The 13,308-nt window shown below is 40.4% G+C and overlaps 1 protein-coding gene across 1 annotated transcript in view; it reads left to right on the top strand.

Annotated features, from left to right (window-relative positions):
* The window catches only part of kcnk10a (potassium channel, subfamily K, member 10a), a 50,138-nt gene extending 39,148 nt beyond the window's left edge, over nucleotides 1-10,990 (top strand). Inside the window, exons 3-7 of the mRNA XM_041064520.1 lie at nucleotides 2,406-2,523; nucleotides 4,589-4,749; nucleotides 7,674-7,866; nucleotides 9,728-9,870; nucleotides 10,313-10,990. Of these exons, the coding sequence (XP_040920454.1) occupies nucleotides 2,406-2,523; nucleotides 4,589-4,749; nucleotides 7,674-7,866; nucleotides 9,728-9,870; nucleotides 10,313-10,990 (1,293 nt within the window). The remainder of the gene's footprint in view (nucleotides 1-2,405; nucleotides 2,524-4,588; nucleotides 4,750-7,673; nucleotides 7,867-9,727; nucleotides 9,871-10,312) is intronic.
* Nucleotides 10,991-13,308: the final 2,318 nt, after the last annotated feature.

Raw genomic sequence — 13,308 nt, forward strand, 5'->3', positions numbered from 1 at the left:
TATCTCAGCTGGCATGAAAACAGACCTCATACATAGGGCTTTCATGGGCTAGCTTGTATTGGACTGAACATAGCAGTTTGAACCAGCAAGATACAATATTGCCAGATAGGACTAACAGAAAGTGACCCCAACTGAATTATCACAACACAGTATTGTGAACTGTGGTCAGGGCTGGACTGGGACAAAAAAACGGCCCTGGCATTTTTGGCTTAGACCGGCCCCTCATAATTAGCGGTGCACAACGGACTAATTTATGTATGTGTTCCCCAAAGCAATGTATTTTACTATTGTTACGTCTTGGCCAAGGGGAAACCATGGCACAACATTTAAAGGAAAAATCCCAGCTCCCAAAAACCACCAGCAAACTCGCAGTAACTACACATTCAATGGTTTATTTAAAATGCATCTTGCACACAAGGTCAGGAGCACGTTGGCTGGCAGTCCACCAGGAAGAGGAGAGAGGAGAGCCCCCAGTAAATGAGAGCTTCAAATATTTGGAATAGATTTTAGAAATATTATAACACTCTCTCCTCAACTGCTACCTCAACAGCCTGGCTTGACTAGACAGGAAGAGAGGGACATATTACAATTTATTAAGTGATAAATAGAAAACCTAAAAAACCAAATTAAAAATAAAAACATTTGGAACTACCTGGAAAAACTGTGCAACTATCTAAACCATCAAAATATTTAGTATCTTTAGGTTACATTTTTATTTTTTGATAATAATCAGAAAAATCTCATACTAACTGCAGTGATACTGTAGAAAAAAACTTGCACGGAACGAAAACAAAACACAACTTAAGGCCACTGCTGCGACAGGAAATAACATTATTCATTGCTCACCATTCTCATGTAATTCTACACGATTCACGTAGGTCACCTGTTTTGGCTTCAAAACTGCGAATATCGCCGAAAGGTGAGCGATTTTCATGCCTGTCCATCACCGAAAAGTCCCGGTATTATCTTAACATTACTACCTGATACCTGCTGTGCCTGTGCTACGCTTCCCTGGTCACTCTGTCCTTCGGGTTCCCTGTCAACAGTCTCTGGCTGCTCCTCTCCCTGTTCACCTTCAACCTGGGCTGCAGGGGACGTGGAGGCTACAGCAGCCCCTCCAGAGAATGTGTCTTTTATTTTAGTACATTTTACAGCGTCTATAGCGAAATTATTGAATCTTTTAGCCCGCAACTTCTCCGCACCTCCTTTCTTCGGCTTCTCCATGTTTCCACGCTCAACACTATGAAACTGGCGGGGATCAGTGCAGAGAAAGGGGTGGGGACGCTCTCGTAAGTTACTATATCCTGATTGGTTTAGTCCACTGTCTATATTGAAGATGGACCAATGGGCCACCCCCTCTAAATTGCGGGCCGGTTTTAAAAAAACAAAAAAACAACCAGCATCGGCCCTAAGGACTGTTGGCCCACCGGGAAAATGCCCGGTATGCCCGATTACCAGTCCAGGCCTGACTGTGGTGTTATAAGTTAGCTTGGAAAAAAAATGTATAGTGTTCCTGTCGCTAAGTCTACTCTCCAAGCAGAAGTTCAGTTGTAGAGCCATTATGATATGAACAACTATAATCCAAATTTGAGGAGAGTATTGGTGTTGATGTAGTGGCTGCTATGGCTCAGTAAGTAGAGTGGACTGTCCACTAATCAGAAGGATGGTGGTTGGATCCCAGGTCCTTTTTCATGCCAAAGTGTCCTTGGGCAAGATACTGAACCCCAAATAGCCCATTGCCCAGTGTGCCCATCAATTTGTCAATGTGTGTGTGTTTGAAAGCTATTACATGAAAGAGCTGTGTGAATGTGACTTGTAGCGTAATGTATGCCAATGCCAATGTGTATCCATTGGCGTACATTACCAAAGGATACACATAGATTCAGCAGCACAAACTGATCAGCCAGCAGCAAAGCATCACCTGTAAGCAGGCAGAAAATATAAATGCCATCATTCATGCTCATCACAAACTGAATCTTGAACAGCAACGGCATAGCAGCAAAGCAGAACTGAGAATGCTAGCTTTCTGGCATTGCCAAGGAAAGACAACCTGCACTGAACAAAAATGTCTATTGCTTTGTCCAGCCCCTGTGGGGACAGTGGCTTATGTGTTTGTGTGACCCAAGATATGTTAGTAATAGCTAACACTATCCACAACTGCACAACAACAGTAGCAGCAATGCCTACAGCAGCATCAACACTAGCACCAACATAAGTAGCAAACAGAGCATTTGATAGCATTCAGGAGTCAACCCTGTCTTCTTGGAGATCAGTGGGCACAAAGGAATGGAGAGATGTTAATTCTTGCAAGCTACTAAATCCATATCACAGTAAGACACAATCCACAACAACCAGAGTGGGACCAAGCTTTTCTTATATTCCTCTGTTTCTGCTTTTCCTCCCAGCACTCTGTGGAGGCTGTGAATGCTGGAGTGAACCCCATCGGTGACACTTCCTACAACTCCAGCCACTGGGATCTGGGTAGTGCCTTCTTCTTTGCCGGAACTGTCATCACAACCATAGGTACTGTGGTTATGGCTTTATCTGTAGGCTAGTTGCTTTATTGATCAGTTTTTGAAGAAATAGTAGATTTGTCCCAACAGTGATTGTATTTGTCTCCTTTCTAAGGATGGATGGATTGTAATCATGAGCAATCCTTAGAGTTGTTTCAGATAATCTATTATTATTATTATTATTACACATCAAAGTGAAGTCTTGTCCATATTATCTCTACAGTTACTGCCATAGTTCAGCTCTTCATGCCTCCATCACATCATGCTGTTTATTAGCTGTATGTACATGACACAGTGAAGACATTTTTCTAATTCCTCACAACACACAAGACAAGAGTGCATCCGTACAAGTTGCTCACTGCTCATCATCAGCAGCAGATGGCACAAGTATTTCCCCTATTTCTGTCTTCTGTATTAACCCAGCATTGGTTCCCTAAGAACATTTTTTTGTACTGACCAAACATAATTCATGATTTTTAAAACACGTTTGACGTGCACAGCCCATGTCATGCAAATAGTGCAAAGCTAACACCGTTTCTGTGTTAGTCTCAGTTGATATTACATGTTCTGAGTCCTGGGCTTCATTCACAAGTAACTTCACAGCAGGCTGAAAAGCGTTTTACTCCCCTCTCTCGTTCAAAGTTTCAAGCATTAAGTTTCTGGTTCAATGTTTCAGCAAAAGTTTGCTCTATTGAACCTGTAACTACACCCAGCTGTGTCCTGGAGTACTCATCACTACAGCCAGGTGAGTTGTAAGTTGAACCACTGGAGGTGAACAAAGACCAGATTTTCAGGGGTGTTAAGTTACTCTTTAACATACTTTCCTACTTGTCTTTATAGTGCTAACCCAAGCTGGAAAATCAGAGCCCATGTTTAACATCTCAAGAACACTCACGGCAGCATGGCAGCTGATGAGATTTGACTTAACAACAGCAATTCATTTTCTCATTTTCCTTGATATGTAGTAGTGATATAGACCATGTGTCACCAGGGATAACAGATTAATTTGGGAACATCTGAGATGTTTCCAGAATTAACAATTTCTGATATTCATGCTGTACACTATATCCATTAGAGCAGGGGTCGGTAACCTGCGGCTTCAGAGCCGAGTGTGGCTGTTTCATCCCTCTGCTCTGGCTCCCTGTGACTTTATTAATTAATGAGAATTTAATTTAAATGTATTTTTATTTTAGTTCTTTCGTTTTTTAAATAGAATTCTAAATTTGAAGATTATGGTAATCTTGTAACATTAAAATAAAACGTTTTTAATTTTTTGTCGCTCAAAATATGCGTCACAACCGCCGATGTGCGACACCCGGAGGCAAGATTTATTGAGCTTTTCGACCCCCGGTAGGTAAACGATGAATAAATCCAAGAAAAAAACAGTTTCACTGACGACAGGTTACAGTCTTCTGTGAAGATGAAGGTGACGCCTTGTCCTGATGTACAGACGCTGTGCGCTGAGGTTCAGGAACAAAAATCACATTAACCAGGTAAAATAAATATTTAAATTGGCTATTATTTTGCAAATACATATTTCGCATTGTTAAGTGAAATGGGCCTTTTTTGTTCAGGTTGACAGTTGACTGCACGCTCTAGTACACGCAATAAAATGATGAAGAAGCAGGCGGCGTTATGGTTCGCTTCAGGTGGATAATTTAAGTTTGGATTTTTATTTTATAAATACGAGGAGGACGCAAATAGACATTGAGTATTTTAACTGAAAGTAAGCATCAACCAAGCATCTTTTTTAAGGAGTTTGAAATGTTTTTGTTACATTCAGAAATAAAATTTCGTGTTCTCTGTATCAGTTCACTGATTTCATAAATGCAACACACTATAGTTTTTTATACATAGCATATGGGTAAAAAAAAAACGATATATGCAGTGTTATCCTCATTTTAGATTTCAAAAGGTTTTTGTGGCTCCGGGTGTTATGAGACGGTCCATATGGCTCTTTGAGTATTTAAGGTTGCCGACCCCTGCATTAGAGTGTGTAAGTAAATCTGCCTAGTCCATTTATGAGCTTCATGTAGTCCTTCAAAGCTCCTTTTTGTCTCCTTTCTCTCATCTAGGCTATGGTAACATTGCCCCGAGCACTGAAGGAGGGAAAATTTTCTGCATTCTTTATGCGATATTTGGCATCCCACTGTTTGGATTTCTGCTGGCAGGCGTTGGGGACCAGCTAGGTACCATATTTGTCAAAAGCATTGCCAAGGTGGAGAAGATGTTCCGGGTGAGTCCCACTGTAAATGTCCAATAAATTAGAACTCAGCGTTATAGAAATTAGATCGTTATGATGCTGAGATTTTTATATGTGGTACGTGGGTTTAAAATGAGAACAGTGACAGAGAAGAGCATAAGACACCAAGTAAATATTTAACAAAGTGAGACACACTAAGCCCAATTTGTTCAGATGTCTGAAGGCTAGTGATATTTCTAGGTTCAGTTTGAACTGACAGCTTCTGAAAGCTCTGCACCCGTACTGTGGAATATCTTAAGGCTAATATCAGGACTTATTTTAGGGTCCAAGTACATATGGGATGCTATACTTCAGAGCTGCACTCTGATAAGTCTTTCACACAAAAATTTACTGTCAGAAACTTCTTCAAATCTGCCTGAGACCAGTGCCAGAACTTTATTACTAATACATCTTGTGACACAATCATCTTTATTTTCTGAAACTATTTAGAAAATGGGGCAGTAGACAAATGGCAGTAGAAAAAAAAACTTAATGCTGGAAATGAAGCAGGTGTCATGATCTGCCCCTTCAGTGACTCTTTTTTGGACTTCTTTGGTTTCTTTGATTTCTCAGGCACTGTTTAATGTTTCATGTTTTATTTTGAAATTACCTTCTTTGTGTTATGGTGTTACTTCCTGTGTTTTTTCCTTCCTTTGTGATTGTCTGCCTCACCCTGATGCATTTTCCCCTGCCTCCCTTGTGAATTCAAGTTTCTTTGTGCCCTTTGCTTCTTTTCAGTTGGCCTGTTGTTCTCAGTGGTTTTGCCACCCATGCTGGATTGTGTTGTGATGCTGTTTAGTTCCCTTGTGTTTGCTCAAGCTTCTGTGCATGTTCCTGAGTTTTTTTTTCACTCTAATTTGGCTTTGTAGATTTCCTGATTTTTGTTCTTGCCTGTCTGGACTCTAGTTTCTCCACCCATCAGCCTGTAAGCCCGATTTTGTTACTAAAATATCTTCACTGAATCTGTCTGCTAGTTTCCCTATGTTCCTGGCTTCTTCCATAGCTGTAGGCTAGACAGTTTCCGGTATAAACCATGCCCACTCCTGGTATGAATCTGAATACAGATTTTACACATTTACTGTTGTGACATAAACCGATAGAGGTAATAGGTTTGTGTTACACCCCTAGTGTCTACACCAACCAGGTAAGGGCTTGCACTTCATGCAAGCTGAAGCTGTACTTCTGTACTTGAAGAATATGATTGGTTGTGCATATGTCACCAGTGTGAGACAGGTACCAGAAAACATTTGAGAGACAAAATAAGGAGCAGAGTAAAGACTAATAAATACTGTCCTTCTGAACGTTATCAAACTTTTCCAGTGAGGTGATGAGGTGTTATATCTCAGGGGGACTACACCCAAGGTAGTACTGCTGAGAGGTTTTATTTATTTACTCTCACCATAGGAAAGCAAAGCAATGCAAAGTAATTCTACTGAAAGTCATGGGTAGAGAGCCTCAGTCAGAAAAGACAGACCTGAAGCCACAATCACATGTTGAAACTACAAGTGAAATACTACCGGTGCAGTTGTATTGATTGAAGCGTATGTTCTGTCAGACAGATGTGAGATGAAGTAATGTGGCTGAGAAGCATACTAATACATAACTGTACAGACTATATGTCTTTAGTTTAAAATCTCATTGCACTTGTATTTGGCCAGCAAAAGAAGGAAACAAACTGCCTCCTGTTGAACTAATGAATGTCATCCTCCTCAGGGCCATACAGTGAACACTGTATTTTCTTATCATAATCAGGGCTCATCCTGATGGAATAATAAAACCACTGGGACTGATTCATCAGTGTTCTTTCTTAGACTGTCGGGTTCAATAAAGAGTCCATTCACAGTCTGTTGGAAATGAGACAGGTATTATGGCTTAAATTGCGTTATATTATGTGTGTGTGTATAGGCCTGTCGCGATAAGCAAGAAATCAATTTATTGAACGATAAATTAAAATGAGCTCAATAATTTTGCCAGCTGCGATAATTTCTTGTTTCCTGCTCGTTTGTTTTCGTCGTATGTCTCTCTCTGTACCAAAGAGTAGACAAAACCGGTGCATCGCTCTCGACTGACCCCTCTCGTTTCCTTAGCATAGTGACGAATGAACTCTCGCGTCAGTTACTTGCCAGCCGCATCGTAGTCTTGTTTCAGAGCTGCAAGCCAGAGGGAAGATGGGATTGGTTTCAAAGCCGAATGCTACGTCTGTAGTGTGGGAGCACTTTGGTTTTAAACCAAATGACCGTGGTGAACCACTGAACTTGTGCCAGTCGGTATGTCGCATCTGCTATAAAACCGTAGTAACTAAAAGCGGAAACACAACAAACTTGCATCTGCACCTTAAACATAATCATCCGGTGCAGTTTTCCCAGCTGGGGAAAAAACTATGACAGGTGAGCCGTCTCCGTCTTCCCGACAGTCCACAATCACTGGGGCATTTAATCGACACACAAAATACAAACAGGGGAGTGTAAAATGGTGCGCACTCACAGTGTCGTGCGCTTAATTGCTAAAGAGATGCTGCCCTTTAACATCGTTGAAAAGCTGGCATTTCGAAAAATGCTACGAACATTTGACAGCCAGTACGAATTGCCTGGGAGAACATACGTGTCACATACGGCAATTCCACAACTGTACAACAATGTGAAAGACAACATACTTACATTTTATTTATTGTTTTTGTTTATTTATTTTGGATATTTAAAATTTCTTCCAATGGTTAAATATTACAGTGGTAAATGTTCTTTAGAAATAAAAAATGTATGGATCTTCTAAAGGGTGTGCATGCCATTATCGTTATACTAGTTCAAAATGGGCTCAAAACGGCAATATTATTGTTTATCGCAATAATTCCTGGGACAATTTATCGTCCAGCAAAATTTGTTATCGTGACAGGCCTATGTGTGTATAACTTTCTCTCATAGAATAAACACAACCAGATCAGTCAGACTAAAATCCGTGTGGCCTCCACCCTCCTCTTCATCCTGGCTGGCTGCATCCTGTTTGTCACCATCCCAGCTGTGATCTTCAAACACATTGAGGGCTGGACAGCTCTGGAGTCAACATATTTTGTGGTTATTACTCTGACAACAGTTGGAATAGGTGACTATGTGGCAGGTAAGAGCTTATCGTTCATAGTTAACATATATAGGGTCGAAGCGCCAACTGGTGCAAGGATCTACTTGAAACTGCTGCTTATCATTATTGTTCTTAGGGCCCAAGCAAAGACTGGTGTGACACCCCCATTATAATCCTAAGGATTATTATTAGGGGCCAAACGTCGAGGGTGCCAAGGCTGAAACAGTCTTTGGTCTCTTCAATAGGTGCAAGAGACCTATTGTTTTGGTAGAGATTAGTATTTTTATTATGCTGCGGAGGCACATTTTTGAAGGGGTTAGGATGACGAAAGTGTGCCCAAAAATTCAGAGAAGAAGTTGCCTAACTTGTACTGTAACAAATTCCTCCTAGAGAATTAATCAGATTGACACCATATGTAGTCAGGGTTAGGGTTAGGGTTAGACTAATCCACAGACCTATGCGCTATGCTAAATTGCAGTGAGTTTTCATCGAACGACCTATCTTTGGCAGCATGGCAAACTTTGATGTTTTGCCATGGAACAAGAAGTTGCTGTAACTCAAATATACATTGTCCAGTCTGCCCCAAACTTCACGTTTGATAAGAGCCCAGGCCTGAAGACATCTGTTGGCCAATATTCAATTACAGTCATAGTGTCACCTAAGCTTGGCAACTGGAGGTAATCCTTGTGTAAAAATCATTATACTATTTACATAAAAGTTTCCCAGTCTTTTCTACATTTGATTTAAAATAACATAATGCATATTTGGTGCTTGTTCTCTAGCGCCACATACTGGACACAGTAAGTGATACAAAAGTGATGTCACCACTCAGTCCATCTCACTTGTTTGCGCTGCATCCAGTGGTTGCAAAAATGCTCATCTGCATCAGCCGGCATCCCAACAGTACCACTTACTTGAGTTTGCATCGAATGGTGTTCTCGTGGTGCCATGTTAAATTTTCATGAATTTCAAGTCTGAGGTCGAAGGTGCAGGGACGCAGTATCTGTGCATGTGTTTGCGCAGTGCACATGTCCACATGGACTGAGTAACTCACTGTTTCTGTATGTGACAGTCATGCAAATTCAGAGCCATGTCATAAGACCTGCAATAACACTGTGACTTACACTCCCCCATGGGCTCAAAGTGCAAGGGCCTGTTTTAATGCTGCTTGCAGCTTTAATTAAAAGTATTATTATTATGCTGTGGAAATTCAATTTTGAGGAAATTGCCAGCGTGTGTGCCACAAATTGGCACCCAATTTAGTCCTGGCAAAATTGCAAAGCTCTGTAGTGGCTGGGATCAAGCATGTCTATCAGGCTCCATAGCTTCACAGCTTGAACCCCTAATTATAGTAACCGACCGATGGTCCTAATTATAAACAGCAGTTTCAAAAGGGTCCTCGCACTGGTCTGTGGTTTTGTTTGCTACTTTTTCACCACCAGTTACTTGTCACAAGTGAAACAAAAAATAATCGCAAAGAACAATTACACAAAAATAATGAATGAAAAATAATGAAGCCTGATGCAGAAGAAAGTAGAGACAATTTTTATATGTGAATTGCTTTACAACCCCAAACTGTCAGACTCTCAGATAACAATTATTGTATAAAGCTGCTCATCTTAGGCCTGGCTTGTTCTCTGTCAGTCTCTCTCTGATAATGTCTCCTTGGAGGAAAGCTTTGTGTGTGATAGATGACTGTTTCACTGCACTGGTGTGATATTCAGTTTATATGAAAACAGTCAGAAATTATTGCTTTATTAAAGTAGAATCCATTATTGGTGGCTTCACTTTTAAAAACATTCTTTGAGCTGCATTCCCTGTGGTGTGTTCAGGTGGAGATGCATGCTGGCAGCAGCAAAGTGATGCTCTGTTCTTCTTTCATGTCTTGTTTCCTAATCAGGGGGAGACCGGAGGATTGAGTACCGGAAGTGGTACAGACCACTAGTGTGGTTCTGGATCCTGGGTGGTCTTGCCTACTTTGCTGCTGTGCTGAACATGATTGGGGACTGGCTGAGGGTGCTGTCCAAAAAGACAAAAGAAGAGGTATGCTCTCATAAGGATAGATTAATGATGATTTGATAAAGATTTTGGCACTCGTATTTAATACCTGACCAGGGCAGCACATGCTTTGACATCTTCTGATTTATCATTTACCAGAGCTACAACCAGAGCTATATCTAATGTGCAGGAAAAAAGCAAAGATTAGAGATTATTCTGTGTTGCAGAAATATATTTTCTTTTCTATTGTGTTAATCATCTCACGATTCCTTGGATATGAACCACTGATGCAATGTGTGACAGTCTTGATTGGGATGAGATAGTTTTGTCACCATTGAAGAAATTTTGAAAATTGGTTGTTAAGGTTGATAAATGTCTTAGATTACTTATTTCTTCTTTATTTATCTTGAAAAGGTCTAACTTTTGAGTGAAGAATATGTATTCTGTTAACTGACATACTTATTTGTTATAACTCTCTTTGGCAAAGGTTGGGGAGATCAAGGCTCACGCTGCAGAGTGGAAAGCAAACGTGCGAGCAGAATTCCGGGAGACCCGTCGGCGTATGAGTGTGGAGGTCCACGACAAGCTACAGCGAGCCGCCACCATCCGGAGCATGGAGAGACGACAGCTGGGCCTGGACCAACGTGCCGTGTCTCTGGACATGCTTTCCCCAGAGCGCCGTGCCATGTTCAACAGCCTGGACACCAACAGCTATAAGACCTCTTCCCAGGAGAGCATTGACACCAAGCTTAACAACCTCCGATTACGGGGGGCCGAGCAGTGCGACCGGCGCTCCAGCCACCAAACCACATCTGAGGACAACATTTTCAACCGCCTGGGTTCTGTCACCAAGCTGGCCAAGCGCAATAGGAATCGGGATCTGAAGAAGAACATCCCAGATGAGGCGCGCCGGCCTCACAGCGAGGCCTATGGCTATAGCACTCCCACTTTCGACATCAGCACACCCACTGCAGATGAAGGGAAAAGGAAGGATGAAGGACAGGATGAGAATGAGGACAAGGAGTGCAACACTAGCTTGTACGATTTTCCACTGTTTGTGGAAGCTTGCAAGCCACAGAATGGGTTTATTCCAGAGCAGACCAAAGAGAATGAGAGTGAGAAAACTCTTGAAACAAAAGAACTGCATATTCAGATGGGCCCATAGACAGTGTTTACTCCTACAAAGGAGGTTTTAAATGCCACCATTAGTGCCTTAGGTCTATGGGATGAATATTATGTCATATTTCAAAACTAAAAAAAAATAAAATTGAAAGCTTGATGTTTAAAACAAAAAAAAAAGGTTGTCCACAATTGGAACTAGGTTTTGTAGGCTTGCATAATGTTTTGATAGCATGAAAAACTTTCAAATCTCTGAAAATATTACTAGGGTCCAAGCCCAAGTGAGGTGGAGACCATGCAGTGTGGCTCCCAGTACCAGCAGTGCTGGGACCCCTATTTTAACACTCATATTACTGTTTATTTATTTTATTTATTTATTTAATCCTTCTTTTGGTAAAAGTGGTTCTGAAGCATACACCGTCTCTGCTGCTCTCGACCTGCAGGGCCTGTAGGTCTGACTTGCATTGCCTTGAGGAGCTGTTAATACCCTGTTAATACCTGCCTGCAGGTCTAGTCTTGTACTTCCTTTTACAGGAACACACAACACATTTTCAGTTTCAGATTTTTCGCGGTTCTCCCAGTGTATTTAGTTGGTTTTCCAGCTTTGAAACTTTACAAATATTGATCTGAAAATTGGTGCGCATATGTTGGGGGGAAAAAAAAACTTGAGTTTCAAAACAGCAAATCTTTACATTTAAACTTTTGAAGACATGCATTTGCTCTCATTTTGCAGATTGTTCTTTCAGAGCTGAGTTTATAACACCCCCTTTTCAGAGATCTACCAACACAGTTGCAAGTTTGCAAGTCATGTGACCTCTGGCAGTGTTCTCTTGCAGCTCTGGTCCGTAACAAAACCAAAACAAGCTGTTTCCCGACCACCATTTAGAAAGAAAGTTTAACAGTTAGTTAACATTTAACTATTAATTATTAAATATTTTGTTTTAACAGTAAAAATGGAAAACAAAAATACGACCCGTTATCCGATTTTCTTTGATATGCTTTTAAATTCTACATTCAGAATTAAAATGTGTGTGTGGAAATCTTTTTCAATGTTGCTTTGACTTTTTGGTTATGCCCCGTAAGTTGTGATATATAGTATGCCTCCTGCCACTTACCTAGAAGCCGGGAGCATTAGTTGTGGCCGGTTATGGTGTGTTTGATTTGTAGCCAAAATTTCGAGTTGGACATCCATGACCTAGTGATAGTCAATTTGAAGTAGAAATTGCTGAAGGTACTGCTGAGGTAGGTTTTTTTTTATCATCCTCCATACACTATTACAGCTTTTGTTAAACATAAAATGAATGCTACTCTTAAAGTTAATAAACAGCTGACCAGTTATATACAAAGCCAGGCATCAGGTCTAATGCAATTTCAGATTGATCTAAAAATCATTGCAAACTTGTTGGTTGTTTATCAAGAGAAGATATTTCAGTATTTCAGAAAATGCATGTCTTAATTTCATTAATACTAAGTAAAACATTTAGATAACAACATTTAAACTAAGTTGCATTCTTACTTTTCCACATTTCACATGCAGTCATTTGTAACTTGATGACTGTCCATCTGCAAAAGAGGTTCTGTGGGCAGAGTGGGCAAAGTGCTGAGAAGTATTCATCAATCCTCACACTGAAAGACAACAGGTAAGGTTAAACAGCACTGTTTTTTCTGCATTTCAATACAACATAGGTGTTGAGAATGTAATCATACAAATGAAGGGTGACTGAGATTTTATAATAATATATTTCTTATATTTTAGGTTGCCCGAAATCTGTACCCCATACCTTACAATGCAGAATGAGTGACCCATGTAATGGCTATCGATGGTTTCAGCAAGAAGGCTGTCAGTCACCCCACTATGCGAATAAAGAACAACGTCGTCATCGTGAAAGTGTACAGGTAAAATAACTTGACTAGTGGCATTAGTCCCCATGGTATCCTGATTTTTTTAGGGTGGAACTTCATGAATGAAAGATTTTATTAAAACCTTTGTAACTTGTAATCTTGTAAATGTGTAATGAAATGCACCAATAGTTTCTTCATTTATTTTCTAGTTTTACTATTAATGCTATCATTCCAATTTTGGCAAAATAAATGTTTCTTTTTTATTGTCACTTATATGGCTTAGAGGAATGCTGTTTATGTTTCAAGTTATATGTTATGTTTGTCCTTTCCCGTTTCTAAAAGGGTAAAATTAATATGCTTTTAAAATTGAACCTTGGTTTCTTGCAGCTAAGGTATATTTCTAATGAGGGTAGGCAGATGGACACTATCTTTAAAATATGCACAGAACGATTTGATCAAGGGAATGTGATCAGGGTCAACTACCATTTGTAGACAGATTTGGTACAGCGTTTGGACATAGAG

Source organism: Toxotes jaculatrix, chromosome 19 (genome assembly GCF_017976425.1).
Source record: "Toxotes jaculatrix isolate fToxJac2 chromosome 19, fToxJac2.pri, whole genome shotgun sequence".
NCBI lineage: Eukaryota > Metazoa > Chordata > Actinopteri > Toxotidae > Toxotes > Toxotes jaculatrix.